This window comes from Desmodus rotundus, chromosome 2 (assembly GCF_022682495.2).
Source record: "Desmodus rotundus isolate HL8 chromosome 2, HLdesRot8A.1, whole genome shotgun sequence".
Taxonomy (NCBI): Eukaryota; Metazoa; Chordata; class Mammalia; order Chiroptera; family Phyllostomidae; genus Desmodus; species Desmodus rotundus.
This window is the reverse complement of record NC_071388.1, coordinates 164,559,111-164,577,709: the sequence shown is the minus strand read 5'-3', so window position 1 is coordinate 164,577,709 and position 18,599 is coordinate 164,559,111. Positions and strand designations below refer to the sequence as shown.

The 18,599-nt window shown below is 43.7% G+C and overlaps 1 protein-coding gene across 1 annotated transcript in view; it reads left to right on the top strand.

Moving 5' to 3' along the window:
• TTN (titin) overlaps positions 1–18,599 on the top strand; it is a 272,029-nt gene that overhangs the window by 220,745 nt on the left and 32,685 nt on the right. The window contains exons 283-285 of the mRNA XM_053918810.1: positions 20–607; positions 698–1,000; positions 1,112–18,217. Coding sequence (XP_053774785.1) covers positions 20–607; positions 698–1,000; positions 1,112–18,217 — 17,997 coding nt within the window. The remainder of the gene's footprint in view (positions 1–19; positions 608–697; positions 1,001–1,111; positions 18,218–18,599) is intronic.

The following is an 18,599-nucleotide window of genomic DNA, read 5'->3' as shown; positions in this document are numbered from 1 at the left end:
TTTTTATTTTTCTTTGCAGAGGCGCCCATCATTGTCCTTGATCCCACAATAAAAGATGGGCTGACAGTTAAAGCAGGAGATACCATTGTTTTGAGTGCCATCAGTATTCTTGGCAAACCCCTTCCAAAGTCAAGCTGGTCCAGGGCAGGAAAAGACATCCGACCATCAGATATCATTCAGATATCTTCCACCCCAACCTCTTCCATGCTTGCTATCAAGTATGCCACTAGAAAAGACGCTGGTGAATACACGATCACTGCTACCAATCCTTTTGGCACGAAGGAGGAACACGTGAAGGTCACAGTTCTCGATGTGCCTGGTCCCCCAGGCCCCATTGAAATCAGTAATGTTTCTGCTGAAAAAGCAACCCTCACATGGACACCTCCCTTAGAAGATGGTGGCTCACCAATTAAGTCCTATGTTCTTGAAAAGAGGGAAACCAGCCGACTCTTATGGACAGTGGTGGCTGAAGATATTCAGTCTTGCAGGCACGTGGCAACCAAACTTATCCAAGGAAACGAGTACCTCTTCCGGGTCTCCGCTGTAAATCAATATGGCAAAGGAGAACCTGTGCAGTCTGAACCCGTCAAAATGGTGGACAGATTTGGTATGTACGGCATGTGAGGGAATGGATGTGTAAGTATTTATAGCAAAGTCTTGAAAACAGGATTTCTCACAAATTTGCTTCCTTTTTCAGGTCCCCCTGGCCCTCCTGAAAAACCAGAAGTATCAAATGTCACTAAAAACACTGCCACTGTCAGTTGGAAAAGGCCAACTGATGATGGCGGTAGTGAGATCACAGGCTACCATGTAGAAAGGAGAGAGAAGAAAGGCTTGCGATGTGTGAGAGCAACAAAGACGCCAGTTTCTGATCTCAGATGCAAAGTGACAGGACTTCAAGAAGGAAACACCTATGAATTCCGAGTCAGTGCAGAAAACAAAGCAGGAATTGGTCCACCTAGTGAAGCTTCAAATCCTGTTTTGATGAAAGATGTGGCATGTTAGTATTTACCTTTTTCAACATAGCTCATTTGAGGGTGGTGATATTTCACATAATTTATCCAAAAGCCACACTCTAAATGTATATGTTTGTGTCTTGGTTTCCTTGCAGATCCTCCAGGACCACCTTCTAATGCACGTGTCACTGATACTACAAAGAAGTCTGCTTCTTTAGCATGGGGCAAGCCTCATTACGATGGTGGACTTGAAATCATTGGTTATGTCGTAGAGCATCAAAAAGTAGGAGAGGAGGCCTGGATAAAAGATACAACAGGAACTGCCCTCCGAATCACTGAGTTTGTCGTCCCTGATCTTCATACGAAAGAAAAATACAATTTCCGAATCAGTGCCGTCAACGATGCGGGTGTTGGGGAGCCAGCAGTGATTCCAGATGTTGAAATTGTAGAAAGGGAAATGGTGCCTGATTTCGAACTAGATGCCGAGCTTCGAAGAACACTTGTCGTTAGAGCCGGACTCAGTATTAGAATATTTGTGCCAATCAAAGGTCGTCCTGCTCCTGAAGTGACATGGACCAAAGATGATATCAACCTTAAAAACCGAGCAAACATTGAAAACACAGAATCGTTTACTCTCCTCATTATCCCAGAATGTAACCGATATGACACAGGTAAATTTGTGATGACTATTGAAAACCCTGCTGGGAAGAAGAGTGGCTTTGTTAACGTCAGAGTCCTGGATACACCAGGCCCCGTCCTTAACCTTAGGCCTACTGAAATCAGAATGGACAGTGTCACCCTGCAGTGGGAGCTGCCCCTGGTAGATGGGGGCTCACGTATAACAAACTATATTGTGGAGAAACGAGAGGCAACGCGGAAGTCTTACTCCACAGCCACCACTAAGTGCCATAAATGCACATATAAGGTTACTGGCTTGTCTGAAGGATGTGAATACTTCTTCAGAGTGATGGCAGAAAATGAATATGGAATTGGTGAGCCAACAGAAACAACAGAACCCGTGAAAGCCTCTGAAGCACCGTTACCACCAGACAGTCTGAACATTATGGACATAACTAAGAGCACGGTCAGCCTGGCATGGCCTAAACCAAAACACGACGGTGGCAGTAAGATCACTGGCTATGTGATCGAAGCCCAAAGGAAAGGCTCTGACCAGTGGACTCACGTCACAACTGTGAAGGGGTTAGAATGCGTTGTGAAGAATCTAACCGAAGGGGAAGAATACACCTTCCAAGTGATGGCAGTGAACAGCGCAGGGCGCAGTGCCCCTAGAGAAAGCAGGCCCGTCATTGTCAAGGAGCAGACAATGCTTCCAGAATTGGATCTCCGTGGCATTTATCAGAAATTAGTCATTGCCAGAGCTGGTGAGAACATCAAAGTTGAAATCCCAGTGCTTGGTCGACCGAAACCCACAGTTACTTGGAAAAAAGGAGAGCAACTTCTTAAACAGACACAGAGAGTTAATTTTGAAAATACAGAGACTTCAACCATCTTAAATATCAATGAGTGTGTGAGAGGTGATAGTGGACCCTATCCATTAACAGCAAGGAACATTGTAGGTGAGGTTGGCGATGTCATCACCATTCAAGTCCATGATATCCCAGGACCACCTACTGGACCAATCAAATTCGATGAAGTTTCATCTGATTTTGTAACCTTCTCTTGGGACCCACCTGAGAACGATGGAGGTGTACCAATAAGCAACTATGTAGTAGAAATGCGACAGACTGACAGTACTACATGGGTTGAGTTGGCAAGCACCGTCATACGCACTACCTATAAAGCCACCCACCTTACTACCGGAGTGGAGTATCAGTTCCGGGTTAAAGCTCAAAACAGGTATGGAGTGGGACCAGGCATCACATCAGCATCTGTAGTGGCCAGCTATCCTTTTAAGGTGCCTGGGCCTCCTGGTACCCCTCAGGTTACTGCAGTTACCAAGGACTCAATGACAATTAGCTGGCATGAACCTCTCTCTGATGGTGGAAGCCCCATTTTAGGATATCACGTTGAAAGAAAAGAACGAAATGGTATTCTCTGGCAGACTGTGAGCAAAGCATTAGTACCGGGCAACATTTTCAAGTCAACTGGACTTACAGATGGTATTGCTTATGAATTCCGAGTGATTGCAGAAAACATGGCAGGCAAAAGCAAGCCGAGCAAGCCCTCTGAACCTGTGCTGGCTTTGGATCCCATTGACCCACCAGGGAAACCGGTTCCTCTAAATATTACTAGACACACAGTGACACTTAAGTGGGCTAAGCCTGAATATACTGGAGGCTTCAAAATTACTAGTTATATAGTTGAAAAGAGAGACCTTCCTAATGGACGGTGGCTGAAGGCCAACTTCAGCAACATTTTGGAGAATGAATTCACAGTCAGTGGCCTAACAGAAGATGCTGCCTATGAGTTCCGTGTGATTGCCAAAAATGCCGCGGGTGCTATTAGTCCGCCATCTGAGCCATCAGATGCTATCACATGCAGGGATGACATTGAAGCCCCGAGGATAATAGTGGATGTTAAATTTAAGGATACAGTTATATTAAAAGCAGGTGAAGCATTCAAGCTAGAAGCTGATGTTTTAGGCCGCCCACCTCCGACAATGGAATGGACCAAAGATGGAAAGGAGCTTGAGGGCACAGGAAAATTAGAAATAAAAATTGCAGATTTCTCAACTAATCTGGTAAACAAGGATTCATCAAGAAGGGATGGCGGTGCCTATACCCTTACAGCAACTAATCCTGGGGGTTTCGCCAAACATATTTTCAATGTCAAAGTTCTTGATAGGCCAGGCCCACCTGAAGGACCTTTAGCTGTATCTGAAGTGACATCAGAAAAATGTGTGTTGTCCTGGTTGCCTCCACTGGACGATGGAGGTGCCAAAATTGATCATTATATAGTCCAGAAACGTGAAACCAGCAGATTGGCATGGACAAATGTAGCCTCCGAACTCCAAGTAACAAAACTAAAGGTCACTAAGCTTTTGAAAGGCAATGAATACATATTCCGCGTCATGGCAGTAAATAAATATGGAGTTGGAGAGCCACTGGAATCACAGCCTGTGCTTGCTGTAGATCCTTACGGACCTCCTGATCCACCTAAAAACCCTGAAGTCACAACTATCACTAAAGATTCCATGGTTGTCTGCTGGGGACATCCTGACTCTGATGGTGGAAGTGAAATCATCAATTACATTGTGGAACGGCGTGATAAAGCTGGGCAACGCTGGGTGAAATGCAACAAAAAAACTGTTACTGATTTAAGATATAAAGTGTCTGGACTGACAGAAGGACACGAATATGAGTTCCGGATTATGGCGGAAAACGCTGCAGGAATTAGTGCACCAAGCTCTACCAGTCCATTTTATAAGGCTTGTGATGCTGTGTTTAAACCCGGCCCGCCAGGTAACCCACGTGTTCTAGATTCAAGCAGATCATCCATTTCAATTGCTTGGAATAAACCTATCTATGATGGAGGTTCAGAAATCACTGGATATATGGTTGAGATTGCCCTTCCAGAGGAAGATGAATGGCAGATTGTCACTCCGCCAGCTGGACTCAAAGCAACTTCCTACACCATCACCAACCTCATAGAGAACCAGGAATATAAAATCCGCATCTATGCCATGAATTCTGAAGGAATTGGGGAACCTGCACTTGTCCCTGGAACTCCAAAGGCCGAAGACAGGCTGCTGCCTCCAGAGATTGAACTGGATGCTGACCTGCGCAAAGTTGTTACTATAAGAGCTTGTTGTACCCTGAGACTTTTTGTTCCAATCAAAGGAAGGCCTGCACCTGAGGTGAAGTGGGCCCGAGAACACGGAGAATCTTTAGATAAAGCTAGCATTGAATCCACAAGCTCTTATACCCTGCTTATTGTCGGAAATGTAAACAGATTTGACAGTGGCAAATACATACTAACTGTAGAGAACAGCTCAGGCAGCAAATCCGCATTTGTCAACGTTAGAGTACTAGATACACCAGGCCCTCCACAGGATCTGAAGGTAAAGGAGGTCACTAAGACATCTGTCACATTGACATGGGAGCCTCCTCTCCTTGATGGAGGTTCAAAAATAAAGAACTATATTGTTGAAAAGCGGGAATCAACAAGAAAAGCATATTCAACTGTTGCAACAAATTGCCACAAGACTTCCTGGAAGGTAGACCAGCTTCAAGAAGGCTGTAGTTACTATTTCAGGGTCCTTGCTGAAAATGAATATGGCATCGGGCTACCTGCCGAAACTGCAGAATCTGTGAAAGCATCAGAACGACCTCTCCCTCCAGGAAAAATAACTTTGGTGGATGTCACAAGAAGTAGCGTGTCACTCTCTTGGGAGAAACCGGAGCACGATGGAGGCAGCCGAATTCTAGGCTATATCGTAGAGATGCAGAGCAAAGGCAGTGACAAATGGGTCACATGTGCCACAGTCAAAGTCACTGAAGCCACTATAACTGGATTAATTCAGGGTGAAGAATATTCCTTCCGTGTTTCAGCTCAGAATGAAAAGGGCATCAGTGATCCTAGACAATTGAGTGTGCCAGTAATAGCCAAAGATCTTGTCATTCCACCAGCCTTCAAACTCCTGTTTACTACTTTCACTGTACTGGCAGGAGAAGACCTGAAAGTTGATGTTCCGTTCATTGGACGCCCTACACCAGCTGTAACCTGGCATAAAGATGAGGTACCACTGAAGCAGACAACTAGAGTAAATGCAGAGAGCACGGGAAGTAATTCATTACTGACAATAAAGGAAGCCTGCCGAGAAGATGTGGGACATTACACAGTTAAACTGACCAACTCAGCTGGTGAAGCTACTGAAATTCTTAACATTATTGTACTTGACAAACCAGGGCCTCCAACTGGACCAGTTAAAATGGACGAAGTGACAGCTGACAGTATTACTCTGTCCTGGGGCCCACCTAAGTATGATGGCGGAAGTTCTATCAATAATTACATTGTAGAAAAACGGGACACTTCCACAACCACCTGGCAAATTGTGTCAGCTACGGTTGCAAGGACAACAATAAAAGCTTGCAGATTAAAGACTGGATGTGAATATCAGTTTAGGATTGCAGCTGAAAACAGATATGGAAAGAGTACCTACCTCAATTCAGAGCCTATTGTAGCCCAGTATCCATTCAAAGTTCCTGGTCCTCCTGGCACACCATTTGTAACACTGTCCTCCAAGGACAGCATGCAAGTACAGTGGAATGAGCCAGTCAGTGATGGAGGTAGCAAAGTCATCGGCTATCATCTAGAACGCAAGGAAAGAAATAGCATCCTCTGGGTGAAGTTGAACAAAACACCTATTCCTCAAACCAAGTTTAAAACAACTGGCCTCGAGGAAGGCATTGAGTATGAATTTAGAGTCTCTGCTGAGAACATCGTGGGCATTGGCAAGCCAAGTAAAGTGTCTGAGTGCTACGTAGCCCGGGACCCATGTGATCCACCAGGGCGGCCAGAGGCAATCATTGTCACCCGGAATTCTGTAACTCTTCAGTGGAAGAAACCCACTTATGACGGTGGAAGCAAGATCACTGGTTATATTGTTGAGAAGAAAGAACTGCCTGAGGGCCGCTGGATGAAAGCCAGTTTTACAAATGTCATAGACACTCAATTTGAAGTAACCGGCCTCGTTGAAGATCACAGATACGAGTTCCGGGTTATAGCTCGAAATGCTGCCGGAGTGTTGAGTGAACCATCAGAAAGCACGGGAGCAATAACAGCAAGAGATGAGGTAGATCCACCACGAATAAGTATGGATCCCAAATACAAAGAAACAATTGTGGTTCATGCTGGTGAATTTTTCAAGATCGATGCAGATGTTTACGGCAAGCCAATACCAACTATTCAGTGGATAAAAGGTGATCAGGAGCTTTCAAGTACAGCTCGATTAGAAATAAAGAGCACTGACTTTGCCACCAGTCTGAGTGTAAAGGATGCAGTGCGTGTTGACAGTGGAAATTACATACTGAAGGCCAAAAATGTGGCAGGAGAGAGATCAGTTACTATAAATGTCAAAGTTCTCGACAGACCAGGACCACCTGAAGGACCTGTTGTTATAACGGGAGTTACAGCAGAAAAATGCTCACTGGCTTGGAAGCCCCCACTACAGGATGGTGGGAGTGATATCATAAATTATATTGTGGAGAGGAGAGAAACCAGCCGCTTAGTTTGGACTGTGGTTGATGCCAATGTGCAAACTCTCAGCTGCAAGGTTACTAAGCTTCTTGAAGGTAATGAATATATTTTCCGTATAATGGCTGTAAACAAATACGGCGTCGGGGAACCTCTCGAATCCGAACCAGTAATTGCTAAGAATCCATTTGTAGTGCCAGATGCACCAAAGGCTCCAGAAATCACCGCAGTGACCAAGGACTCAATGATCGTTGTATGGGAAAGGCCAGCCTCTGATGGTGGCAGTGAAATTCTGGGATATGTTCTTGAAAAACGTGATAAAGAGGGCATTAGATGGACAAGATGCCACAAACGTTTGATTGGGGAACTGCGCTTGAGGGTAACTGGACTCATAGAAAATCACAGTTACGAATTCAGAGTGTCAGCCGAGAATGCTGCTGGACTTAGTGAACCAAGCCCACCTTCCACTTACCAAAAAGCTTGTGATCCAATTTATAAACCAGGACCTCCAAATAATCCCAAAGTCACAGATATTACCAGATCTTCAGTCTTCCTTTCTTGGAGCAAACCAATATATGACGGTGGCTGTGAAATCCAAGGATACATTGTTGAAAAGTGTGACGTGAGCGATGGTGAATGGACAATGTGCACTCCACCCACTGGAATCCATAAAACAAACATGGAAGTAGAGAAGCTCTTGGAAAAGCATGAGTACAACTTCCGCATCTGCGCTATCAATAAAGCTGGAGTTGGAGAACATGCTGATGTCCCTGGACCTGTTATAGTTGAAGAAAAATTAGAAGCACCAGACATTGATCTTGACCTAGAACTGAGGAAAATTATAAACATAAGGGCAGGCGGCTCTTTAAGGTTATTCGTTCCTATTAGAGGTCGTCCTACACCAGAAGTTAAATGGGGGAAGATGGATGGTGAGATCCGAGATGCAGCTATAATTGACGTCACTAGCAGTTTCACCTCTCTTGTTCTTGATAATGTCAACCGATACGATAGTGGAAAATATACTCTCACCTTAGAAAACAGCAGTGGAACAAAGTCTGCCTTTGTTACTGTGAGAGTCCTGGACACACCGAGTCCACCTGTTAACCTGAAGGTCACAGACATCACTAAAGACTCCGTATCAATTACATGGGAACCTCCTTTGTTGGATGGAGGATCCAAAATCAAAAATTACATTGTTGAGAAACGCGAAGCCACAAGAAAGTCATATGCTGCGGTTGTAACAAATTGCCATAAGAATTCTTGGAAAATCGATCAACTCCAGGAAGGTTGCAGTTACTACTTTAGAGTCACAGCTGAGAATGAGTATGGTATTGGCCTTCCCGCCCGCACTGCTGATCCGATTAAGGTTGCAGAAGTCCCACAACCTCCAGGAAAAATAACTGTGGTTGATGTCACCAGAAACAGTGTCTCCTTGAGCTGGACAAAGCCTGAACATGACGGTGGCAGTAAAATCATTCAGTATATTGTGGAAATGCAAGCTAAACAGAGTGAGAAATGGTCAGAGTGTGCTCGTGTCAAGTCCCTTGAAGCAGTAATTACCAACCTAACTCAGGGGGAAGAATATCTTTTTAGAGTTGTCGCTGTCAATGAAAAGGGGAGAAGTGATCCTAGGTCTCTTGCAGTTCCAATAGTTGCCAAAGATCTGGTCATTGAGCCTGATGTAAGACCTGCATTCAACAGTTACAGTGTACAGGTTGGACAAGATCTGAAAATAGAAGTGCCAATTTCTGGTCGTCCTAAGCCAACCATTACATGGACTAAAGATGGTGTTTCACTGAAGCAGACTACAAGAATCAATGTTACCGATTCACCTGACCTCACAGTACTCAGTATTAAAGAATCTCATAAGGATGATGGTGGGCACTATGGAATCACAGTTGCTAATGTTGTTGGTCAGAAAACAGCATCCATTGAAATTATAACTCTAGATAAACCTGATCCTCCAAAAGGACCTGTTAAATTTGATGATGTCAGTGCTGAAAGTATTACGTTATCTTGGAACCCTCCGTTATATACTGGGGGTTGCCAGATCACCAACTACATTGTTCAGAAAAGAGATACAACCACCACTGTATGGGATACTGTTTCTGCTACTGTTGCCAGAACTACACTCAAAGTGACCAAACTGAAAACTGGTACAGAATATCAATTCAGAATATTTGCTGAAAACAGATATGGGCAAAGCTTTGCCTTGGAGTCGGATGCAATTGTAGCTCAGTATCCCTACAAAGAACCAGGCCCACCAGGCACACCATTTGTCACAGCCATTTCCAAAGACTCCATGGTTGTCCAGTGGCATGAGCCAGTCAATAACGGTGGAAGCCCAGTCATAGGTTACCACCTTGAAAGAAAGGAAAGAAATAGTATTTTGTGGACAAAAGTCAACAAAACTACTATTCATGACACCCAGTTTAAAGCAGTCAATCTTGAAGAAGGCATTGAATATGAATTCAGGGTTTATGCTGAAAATATTGTCGGTGTAGGCAAAGCAAGCAAGAATTCTGAATGCTATGTAGCCAGAGATCCCTGTGACCCACCAGGAACCCCAGAAGCAATAATTGTTAAAAGAAATGAGATCACTTTACAATGGACCAAACCTGTGTATGATGGTGGAAGTGTGATTACAGGTTATATCGTAGAGAAACGTGATTTGCCTGACGGTCGTTGGATGAAAGCCAGTTTCACAAATGTCATTGAAACTCAATTTACTGTGTCAGGTCTTACTGAAGATCAAAGATACGAATTCAGAGTCATTGCAAAGAATGCAGCCGGTACAATAAGTAAACCCTCTGACAGTACTGGGCCAATAACGGCCAAGGATGAGGTTGAACTCCCCAGAATTTCAATGGATCCAAAATTCAGAGACACAATTGTGGTAAACGCTGGAGAAACATTCAGGCTTGAGGCTGATGTCCACGGAAAGCCCCTGCCAACCATTGAGTGGTTACGAGGAGATAAAGAAATTGAAGAATCTGCTAGATGTGAAATTAAAAACACAGATTTCAAGGCTTTACTTATTGTAAAAGATGCCATTAGAATTGATGGTGGACAGTATATTTTAAGAGCTTCCAATGTGGCAGGTTCTAAGTCATTCCCAGTAAATGTGAAAGTATTAGACAGACCAGGACCTCCAGAAGGGCCAGTCCAGGTTACCGGAGTCACTGCTGAAAAGTGCACTTTAGCATGGTCCCCACCTCTACAAGACGGTGGCAGTGACATTTCCCACTATGTTGTTGAAAGGAGAGAAACCAGTCGACTTGCCTGGACTGTTGTTGCTTCCGAAGTTGTGACCAATTCTCTGAAAGTAACAAAACTCTTAGAAGGAAATGAATATATTTTCCGGATAATGGCTGTCAACAAATACGGTGTGGGAGAGCCATTGGAATCTGCACCAGTACTAATGAAAAATCCATTTGTGCTTCCTGGACCACCAAAAAGCGTGGAAGTCACCAACATCGCCAAGGACTCCATGACTGTCTGTTGGAACCGTCCCGACAGTGATGGTGGAAGTGAGATTATTGGTTACATTGTAGAGAAAAGAGACAGAAGCGGCATTAGGTGGATAAAATGTAATAAACGCCGCATCACAGATTTGCGTCTAAGAGTAACAGGATTGACAGAAGATCACGAGTATGAATTCCGGGTCTCTGCAGAAAACGCTGCTGGAGTTGGAGAACCAAGTCCAGCGACAGTTTATTATAAGGCTTGTGATCCTGTGTTTAAACCGGGCCCGCCCACCAATGCACACGCTGTAGACACCACTAAAAATTCAATTACAGTCGCCTGGGGTAAACCCATCTACGATGGAGGCAGTGAGATCCTGGGGTATGTAGTCGAACTTTGTAAAGCAGATGAAGAAGAATGGCAAATAGTTACTCCACCAACTGGCCTGAAAGCCACGCGATTTGAAATTACAAAACTCACTGAACACCAAGAGTATAAAATACGAGTCTGTGCCCTCAATAAAGTTGGTTTAGGTGAGGCTACACCAGTTCCTGGTACTGTGAAACCAGAAGATAAACTTGAAGCACCTGAACTTGACCTTGATTCTGAATTAAGGAAAGGGATTGTTGTAAGAGCTGGTGGATCTGCCAGAATCCATATTCCATTCAAAGGTCGTCCAACACCTGAGATCACTTGGTCTCGAGAGGAAGGTGAATTAGCAGATAAGGTTCAGATTGAAAAGGGAGTAAACTATACCCAACTATCAATAGATAACTGTGATAGAAATGATGCTGGCAAATATATTCTCAAGCTAGAAAACAGCAGTGGATCTAAATCTGCTTTTGTAACTGTGAAAGTTCTTGATACCCCAGGACCACCACAGAATCTGGCAGTCAAAGAAGTGAAAAAAGATTCTGTCATCCTGGTATGGGAACCACCCATCATTGATGGAGGTGCAAAGGTCAAGAACTATGTTATTGACAAACGTGAGTCAACCAGAAAAGCGTATGCTAATGTGAGCAATAAATGCAACAAAACAAGCTTTAAAGTTGAGAATCTTACAGAAGGAGCCATTTATTACTTCAGAGTGATGGCTGAAAATGAATTTGGAGTTGGTGTTCCAGTGGAAACTGTTGACGCTGTGAAAGCTGCTGAACCTCCTTCCCCACCAGGGAAGGTCACACTCACTGATGTGTCCCAGACCAGTGCATCGCTCATGTGGGAGAAACCTGAATATGATGGCGGTAGCAGAGTCCTGGGGTACGTTGTTGAAATGCAGTCAAAGGGAACTGAAAAATGGAGCATTGTGGCTGAATCCAAAGTCTGCAATGCAGTTGTCACCGGTTTGAGTTCTGGACAAGAGTATCAGTTCCGTGTCAAGGCTTACAATGAGAAAGGAAAGAGTGATCCCAGAGTGCTTGGTGTTCCTGTCATAGCCAAGGACTTGACTATACAGCCCAGTCTGAAGTTGCAATTTAACACCTATAGTGTCCAAGCTGGAGAAGATCTTAAAATAGAAATTGCAGTTATTGGCCGACCAAGACCTACAATTTCATGGGTCAAAGATGGTGAGCCTCTTAAACAGACAACAAGAGTAAATATTGAGGAAACAGCTACTTCAACTATTTTGCACATTAAAGAAAGTAGCAAAGATGACTTTGGAAAATACACCGTAACAGCAACAAATAGTGCAGGTGTGGCAACAGAAAATCTCAGCATTATCGTTTTGGAAAAGCCTGGACCTCCAGTTGGACCAGTTCGGTTTGATGAAGTTAGTGCAGACTTTGTGGTCATATCTTGGGAACCTCCAGCTTATACTGGTGGCTGCCAAATAAGCAACTACATTGTAGAGAAGCGAGATACAACCACCACCACTTGGCAGATGGTATCAGCAACAGTTGCAAGAACAACAATTAAAATAACCAAACTGAAAACAGGCACAGAGTACCAATTTAGAATTTTTGCAGAAAACAGGTATGGTAAAAGCACCCCTCTGGATTCTAAGCCAGTTATTGTACAATATCCATTTAAAGTACCTGGACCACCTGGAACTCCTTTTGTGACCTCAATCTCCAAAGATCAAATGCTTGTACAATGGCATGAGCCAGTTAATGATGGAGGTAGCAAAGTTATTGGCTACCACCTTGAACAGAAAGAAAAGAACAGCATCTTATGGATGAAATTAAATAAGACTCCCATTCAAGATACCAAATTCAAAACAACTGGGCTTGATGAAGGCCTTGAGTATGAGTTCAAAGTTTCTGCTGAAAATATTGTTGGCATCGGCAAGCCCAGCAAAGTGTCAGAATGCTTTGTTGCTCGTGACCCATGTGACCCACCTGGTCGCCCTGAAGCCATTGTGATCACAAGAAACAGTGTCACACTGCAGTGGAAGAAACCTGCCTACGACGGTGGTAGCAAAATAACAGGCTACATCGTAGAAAAGAAAGATCTCCCCGATGGCCGTTGGATGAAAGCCAGCTTTACCAATGTATTAGAGACTGAATTCACAGTGAGTGGACTTGTAGAAGACCAAAGATACGAATTTAGAGTGATTGCAAGAAATGCAGCTGGCAACTTTAGTGAACCGTCTGAGAGCACTGGCGCCATTACTGCCAGAGATGAAATTGATGCACCAAACGCCTCACTGGATCCAAAATACAAAGATGTCATCGTTGTTCACGCAGGAGAGACTTTTGTCCTGGAAGCTGATATCCGCGGCAAACCTATACCCGAAGTTGTTTGGTTAAAAGATGGGAAAGAGATTGAAGAAACAGCTGCTAGGATGGAAATCAAGTCCACTCTTCAGAGAACAACTCTCGTTGTCAAAGACTGTGTACGGACTGATGGAGGACAATATATTCTGAAACTGAGCAATGTTGGTGGCACAAAGTCTATACCGATCACTGTAAAGGTACTTGACAGGCCAGGGCCTCCTGAAGGGCCTCTCAAAGTTTCTGGGGTTACTGCAGAAAAATGTTACCTGGCATGGAACCCACCTTTACAAGATGGTGGTGCTAATATTTCACATTACATCATTGAAAAGAGAGAGACGAGCAGACTCTCCTGGACCCAGGTTTCAACTGAGGTACAGGCTCTTAACTACAAAGTCACCAAACTTCTTCCTGGAAATGAGTACATTTTCCGTGTCATGGCTGTGAATAAATATGGTGTTGGAGAGCCTTTGGAATCTGAGCCTGTTGTAGCCTGTAATCCTTACAAACCACCAGGTCCTCCTTCACCACCTGAAGCCTCCGCAATCACCAAGGACTCTATGGTAGTAACATGGACACGCCCCGTGGATGATGGAGGTGCTGAAATTGAGGGTTACATTCTTGAAAAACGAGATAAGGAAGGCATTAGATGGATCAAGTGCAACAAGAAAACACTAACAGATCTCCGATTGAGGGTAACTGGTCTTACCGAAGGCCATTCCTATGAATTCAGAGTTGCTGCCGAAAATGCAGCTGGTGTGGGTGAACCTAGTGAGCCATCTGTTTTCTATCGTGCGTGTGATGCTTTGTATCCACCAGGTCCACCAAGTAATCCAAAAGTGACTGACACTTCCAGATCTTCTGTCTCCCTGGCCTGGAATAAGCCAATTTATGATGGTGGTGCACCTGTTAAGGGTTATGCCATTGAATTCAAAGAAGCCAGCGCTGATGAATGGACAACTTGTACCCCACCAACAGGATTACAAGGAAGGCAGTTCACAGTGACTGAGCTTAAAGAAAATACTGAATATAATTTCCGTATTTGTGCCATCAATTCCGAAGGTGTAGGTGAACCTGCAACTATACCTGGTTCGGTTGTTGCTCAAGATCGGCTCGAGCCACCAGAAATAGAACTTGATGCCGATCTCAGAAAGGTGGTCATTCTGCGTGCAAGTACTACTTTACGCTTGTTCGTCACTATCAAAGGTCGACCAGAACCTGAAGTTAAATGGGAAAAGGCTGATGCTATTCTCACCGAGAGGGCCCAGATTGAAGTGACCAGCTCATATACAATGTTGGTCATTGATAACGTTACCAGATTTGACAGTGGTCGGTATAATCTGACACTAGAAAATAACAGTGGGTCCAAAACAGCTTTTGTTAATGTCAGAGTTCTTGACTCACCAAGTGCCCCTGTGAATTTGACTGTGAGAGAAGTGAAGAAAGACTCAGTGACATTGTCCTGGGAACCACCTCTCATTGATGGAGGAGCGAAGATTACCAACTACATTGTCGAAAAACGAGAAGCTACAAGAAAAGCATATGCAACTGTGACAAACAATTGCACTAAGAACACTTTTAAAATTGAAAATCTACAAGAAGGATGTTCTTACTATTTCCGAGTCTTGGCTTCCAATGAATACGGGATTGGCTTGCCAGCTGAAACAACTGAACCCATTAAAGTTTCTGAACCACCCCTCCCACCTGGAAGAGTAACTCTTGTTGATGTGACCCGTAACACAGCTACAATTAAGTGGGAAAAACCAGAAAGTGACGGTGGCAGCAAAATTACTGGTTATGTCGTTGAAATGCAGACTAAAGGGAGTGAAAAATGGAGCACCTGCACACAAGTTAAGACTCTAGAAGCAACTATATCTGGCCTGACTACAGGAGAAGAGTATGTCTTCAGGGTAGCTGCAGTTAATGAAAAAGGAAGAAGTGATCCAAGACAACTTGGAGTGCCAGTGATTGCAAGGGATATTGAAATAAAGCCTTCAGTCGAGCTTCCCTTCAATACTTTCAATGTAAAGGCTAAAGACCAACTTAAGATTGATGTTCCCTTCAGAGGAAGACCTCAAGCTACTATAAGCTGGAAGAAAGATGGTCAGACTCTTAAGGAGACAACTAGAGTCAATATTTCTTCTTCGAAGACAGTAACATCACTGTCTATTAAGGAAGCTTCAAGGGAAGATGTTGGAACTTATGAATTATGTGTTTCAAACAGTGCTGGATCCATAACAGTTCCTATTACAGTGATTGTCCTTGACAAACCAGGACCTCCAGGACCTATACGTATTGATGAGGTTAGTTGTGACAATATAACCATTTCTTGGAATGCTCCAGAATACGACGGTGGCTGCCACATTAGCAATTACATTGTTGAAAAGAGAGAAACCACATCTACAGCATGGCACATAGTTTCACAAGCAGTTGCAAGAACATCCATTAAAATAGTGCGTCTGACAACAGGAAGTGAGTATCAGTTCCGTGTTTGTGCAGAAAACCGCTATGGAAAGAGCTCCTACAGCGAATCCTCAGCTGTTGTGGCAGAGTATCCATTCAGCCCCCCAGGGCCTCCTGGTACTCCTCAAGTTGTGCATGCTACAAAATCGACCATGCTCGTCAGCTGGCAAGTACCAGTAAATGATGGAGGAAGTCAAGTAATTGGCTATCACCTGGAGTATAAAGAAAGAAGCAGCATTCTTTGGTCAAAAGCAAATAAAATTCTCATCCCCAATACTCAGATGAAAGTCTCCGGCCTCGATGAAGGACTGATGTATGAGTATCGTGTATACGCTCAGAATATTGCTGGAATCGGTAAATGCAGTAAGGCTTGTGAACCAGTCCCTGCACGAGATCCCTGTGACCCTCCTGGACAACCTGAAGTCACAAATATCACAAGAAAATCAGTGTCACTTAAATGGTCTAAACCACATTATGATGGTGGAGCTAAGATCACAGGATACATTATTGAGCGTAGAGAACTACCAGACGGCCGGTGGCTGAAGTGCAATTTTACTAATGTACAAGAAACATACTTTGAAGTGACTGAGCTTACTGAAGATCAGCGTTATGAATTCCGGGTTTTTGCAAGGAATGCTGCTGATTCAGTTAGCGAACCGTCTGAATCCACTGGACCTATTACAGTTAAAGATGATGTGGAGGCTCCAAGAATTCTGATGGATGTCAAGTTCCGAGATGTTATTGTTGTCAAGGCTGGAGAAGTCCTAAAGATCAATGCAGACATTGCAGGGCGACCTCTGCCAGTAGTTTCCTGGGCCAAGGATGGTGTAGAGATGGAAGAAAGGGCGAGAATAGAAATTGTCTCAACAGACTACAGTACTTCATTAACAGTGAAAGACTGTGTCAGACGAGACAGTGGGCAGTACGTACTAACAGCAAGGAATGTTGCAGGAACTCGGTCTATGGCAGTTAATTGCAAGGTACTTGATAAGCCTGGCCCACCAGCAGGGCCACTTGAAATAAATGGCCTCACCTCTGAGAAATGCTCTCTTTCCTGGGGACCTCCCCAAGAAGATGGAGGTGCCAGCATCGACTATTATATTGTAGAAAAACGTGAAACGAGCCGCCTTGCCTGGACAATATGTGAAGGAGAGTTAAGGACAACATCTTGTAAAGTAACCAAGTTACTCAAAGGCAATGAATACATCTTCAGAGTAATGGGTGTTAATAAATATGGTGTTGGTGAGCCCCTAGAGAGTGTGGCTGTCAAGGCACTAGATCCATTTACAGTTCCAAGTCCACCCACATCTTTGGAAATTACATCTGTGACCAAAGAGTTCATGACGCTTTGCTGGGCGAGACCTGAGAGTGATGGAGGCAGTGATATCTCTGGATATATAATTGAAAGGCGAGAGAAAAATGGCCTACGATGGGTGCGTGTAAACAAAAAACCAGTTTATGATCTGAGAGTGAAATCCACAGGACTTCGGGAAGGATGTGAATACGAGTACCGGGTTTTTGCAGAAAATGCTGCTGGCCTAAGTCTTCCAAGTGAAACCTCTCCCCTAATTCGGGCAGAAGATCCAGTGTTCTTACCATCTCCTCCATCCAAACCAAAAATTGTAGACTCGAGCAAGACAAATGTAACGATTAGCTGGGTTAAGCCCTTATTTGATGGCGGGGCCCCAATAACTGGGTACACTGTAGAATACAAAACATCTGATGAAACCGACTGGAAAATTGCCATTCAGAGCTTAAGAGGCACAGAATATACAGTAAGTGGACTAACGACAGGAGCCGAATATGTTTTCAGAGTAAGATCTGTCAATAAGGTGGGCGCTAGTGATCCCAGTGAAAGTTCTGATCCCCAAATAGCAAAGGAAAGAGAAGAAGAGCCTGTATTTGATATTGACAGTGAAATGAGGAAGACCTTGGTTGTCAAGGCCGGTGCCTCGTTTACCATGACTGTGCCTTTCCGAGGGAGACCAGTACCCAGCGTCACGTGGAGTAAGCCAGACACTGACCTGCGCTCTCGAGCTTATATCGATTCCACAGACTCTCGTACGTCACTGACTATTGAAAATGCCAACAGAAATGATTCTGGAAAATACACAGTAACAATTCAGAATAGTTTGAATGCTGCTTCACTGACCTTAGTGGTCAAAGTGTTAGATTCTCCTGGTCCTCCAGCCAATATTTCTGTGCATGATGTCACCAAAGAGTCTGCTGTGTTATCCTGGGATGTTCCTGAAAACGATGGTGGAGCACCAGTGAGGAATTACCACATAGAAAAACGCGAGGCCAGTAAGAAAGCATGGGTCTCTGTAACCAACAACTGTAACCGCCTCTCGTACAAAATTAACAACTTACAAGAAGGGGCAATTTACTACTTCAGAGTCTTTGGAGAAAATGAGTTTGGTGTTGGTGCACCGGCTGAAACACAGGAAGGAGTAAAAATAACAGGTATGTTTTAAGAACAAAGAAAATCTACAAATCCATATTAATTTTCCTAGATTAGTGTGAATCATTCTAATTACTGTTTAATCTTAAATGCTTTTGGTTCACACCTCAAGCAATTTATACAATAGCACAAAATGAAATCTCTAATAGAGAACATTTTTGCTGATAAAAATATAAGTAGAAATTTACATAGCTGGAATTGGATAATGCACGTTAAATTTAAATATAATTGAATTTGACTATGTATGTAGCATGTACGTGCAGAAATTGTACGATGAAGATTCTTACATGACTGTTCATCTGATTTTTCAATTTCATATCCATGATAAATTTGGGATAAATTTTATCATTTAATCTGGTCATTTGACACAATTTGAATTTGAGT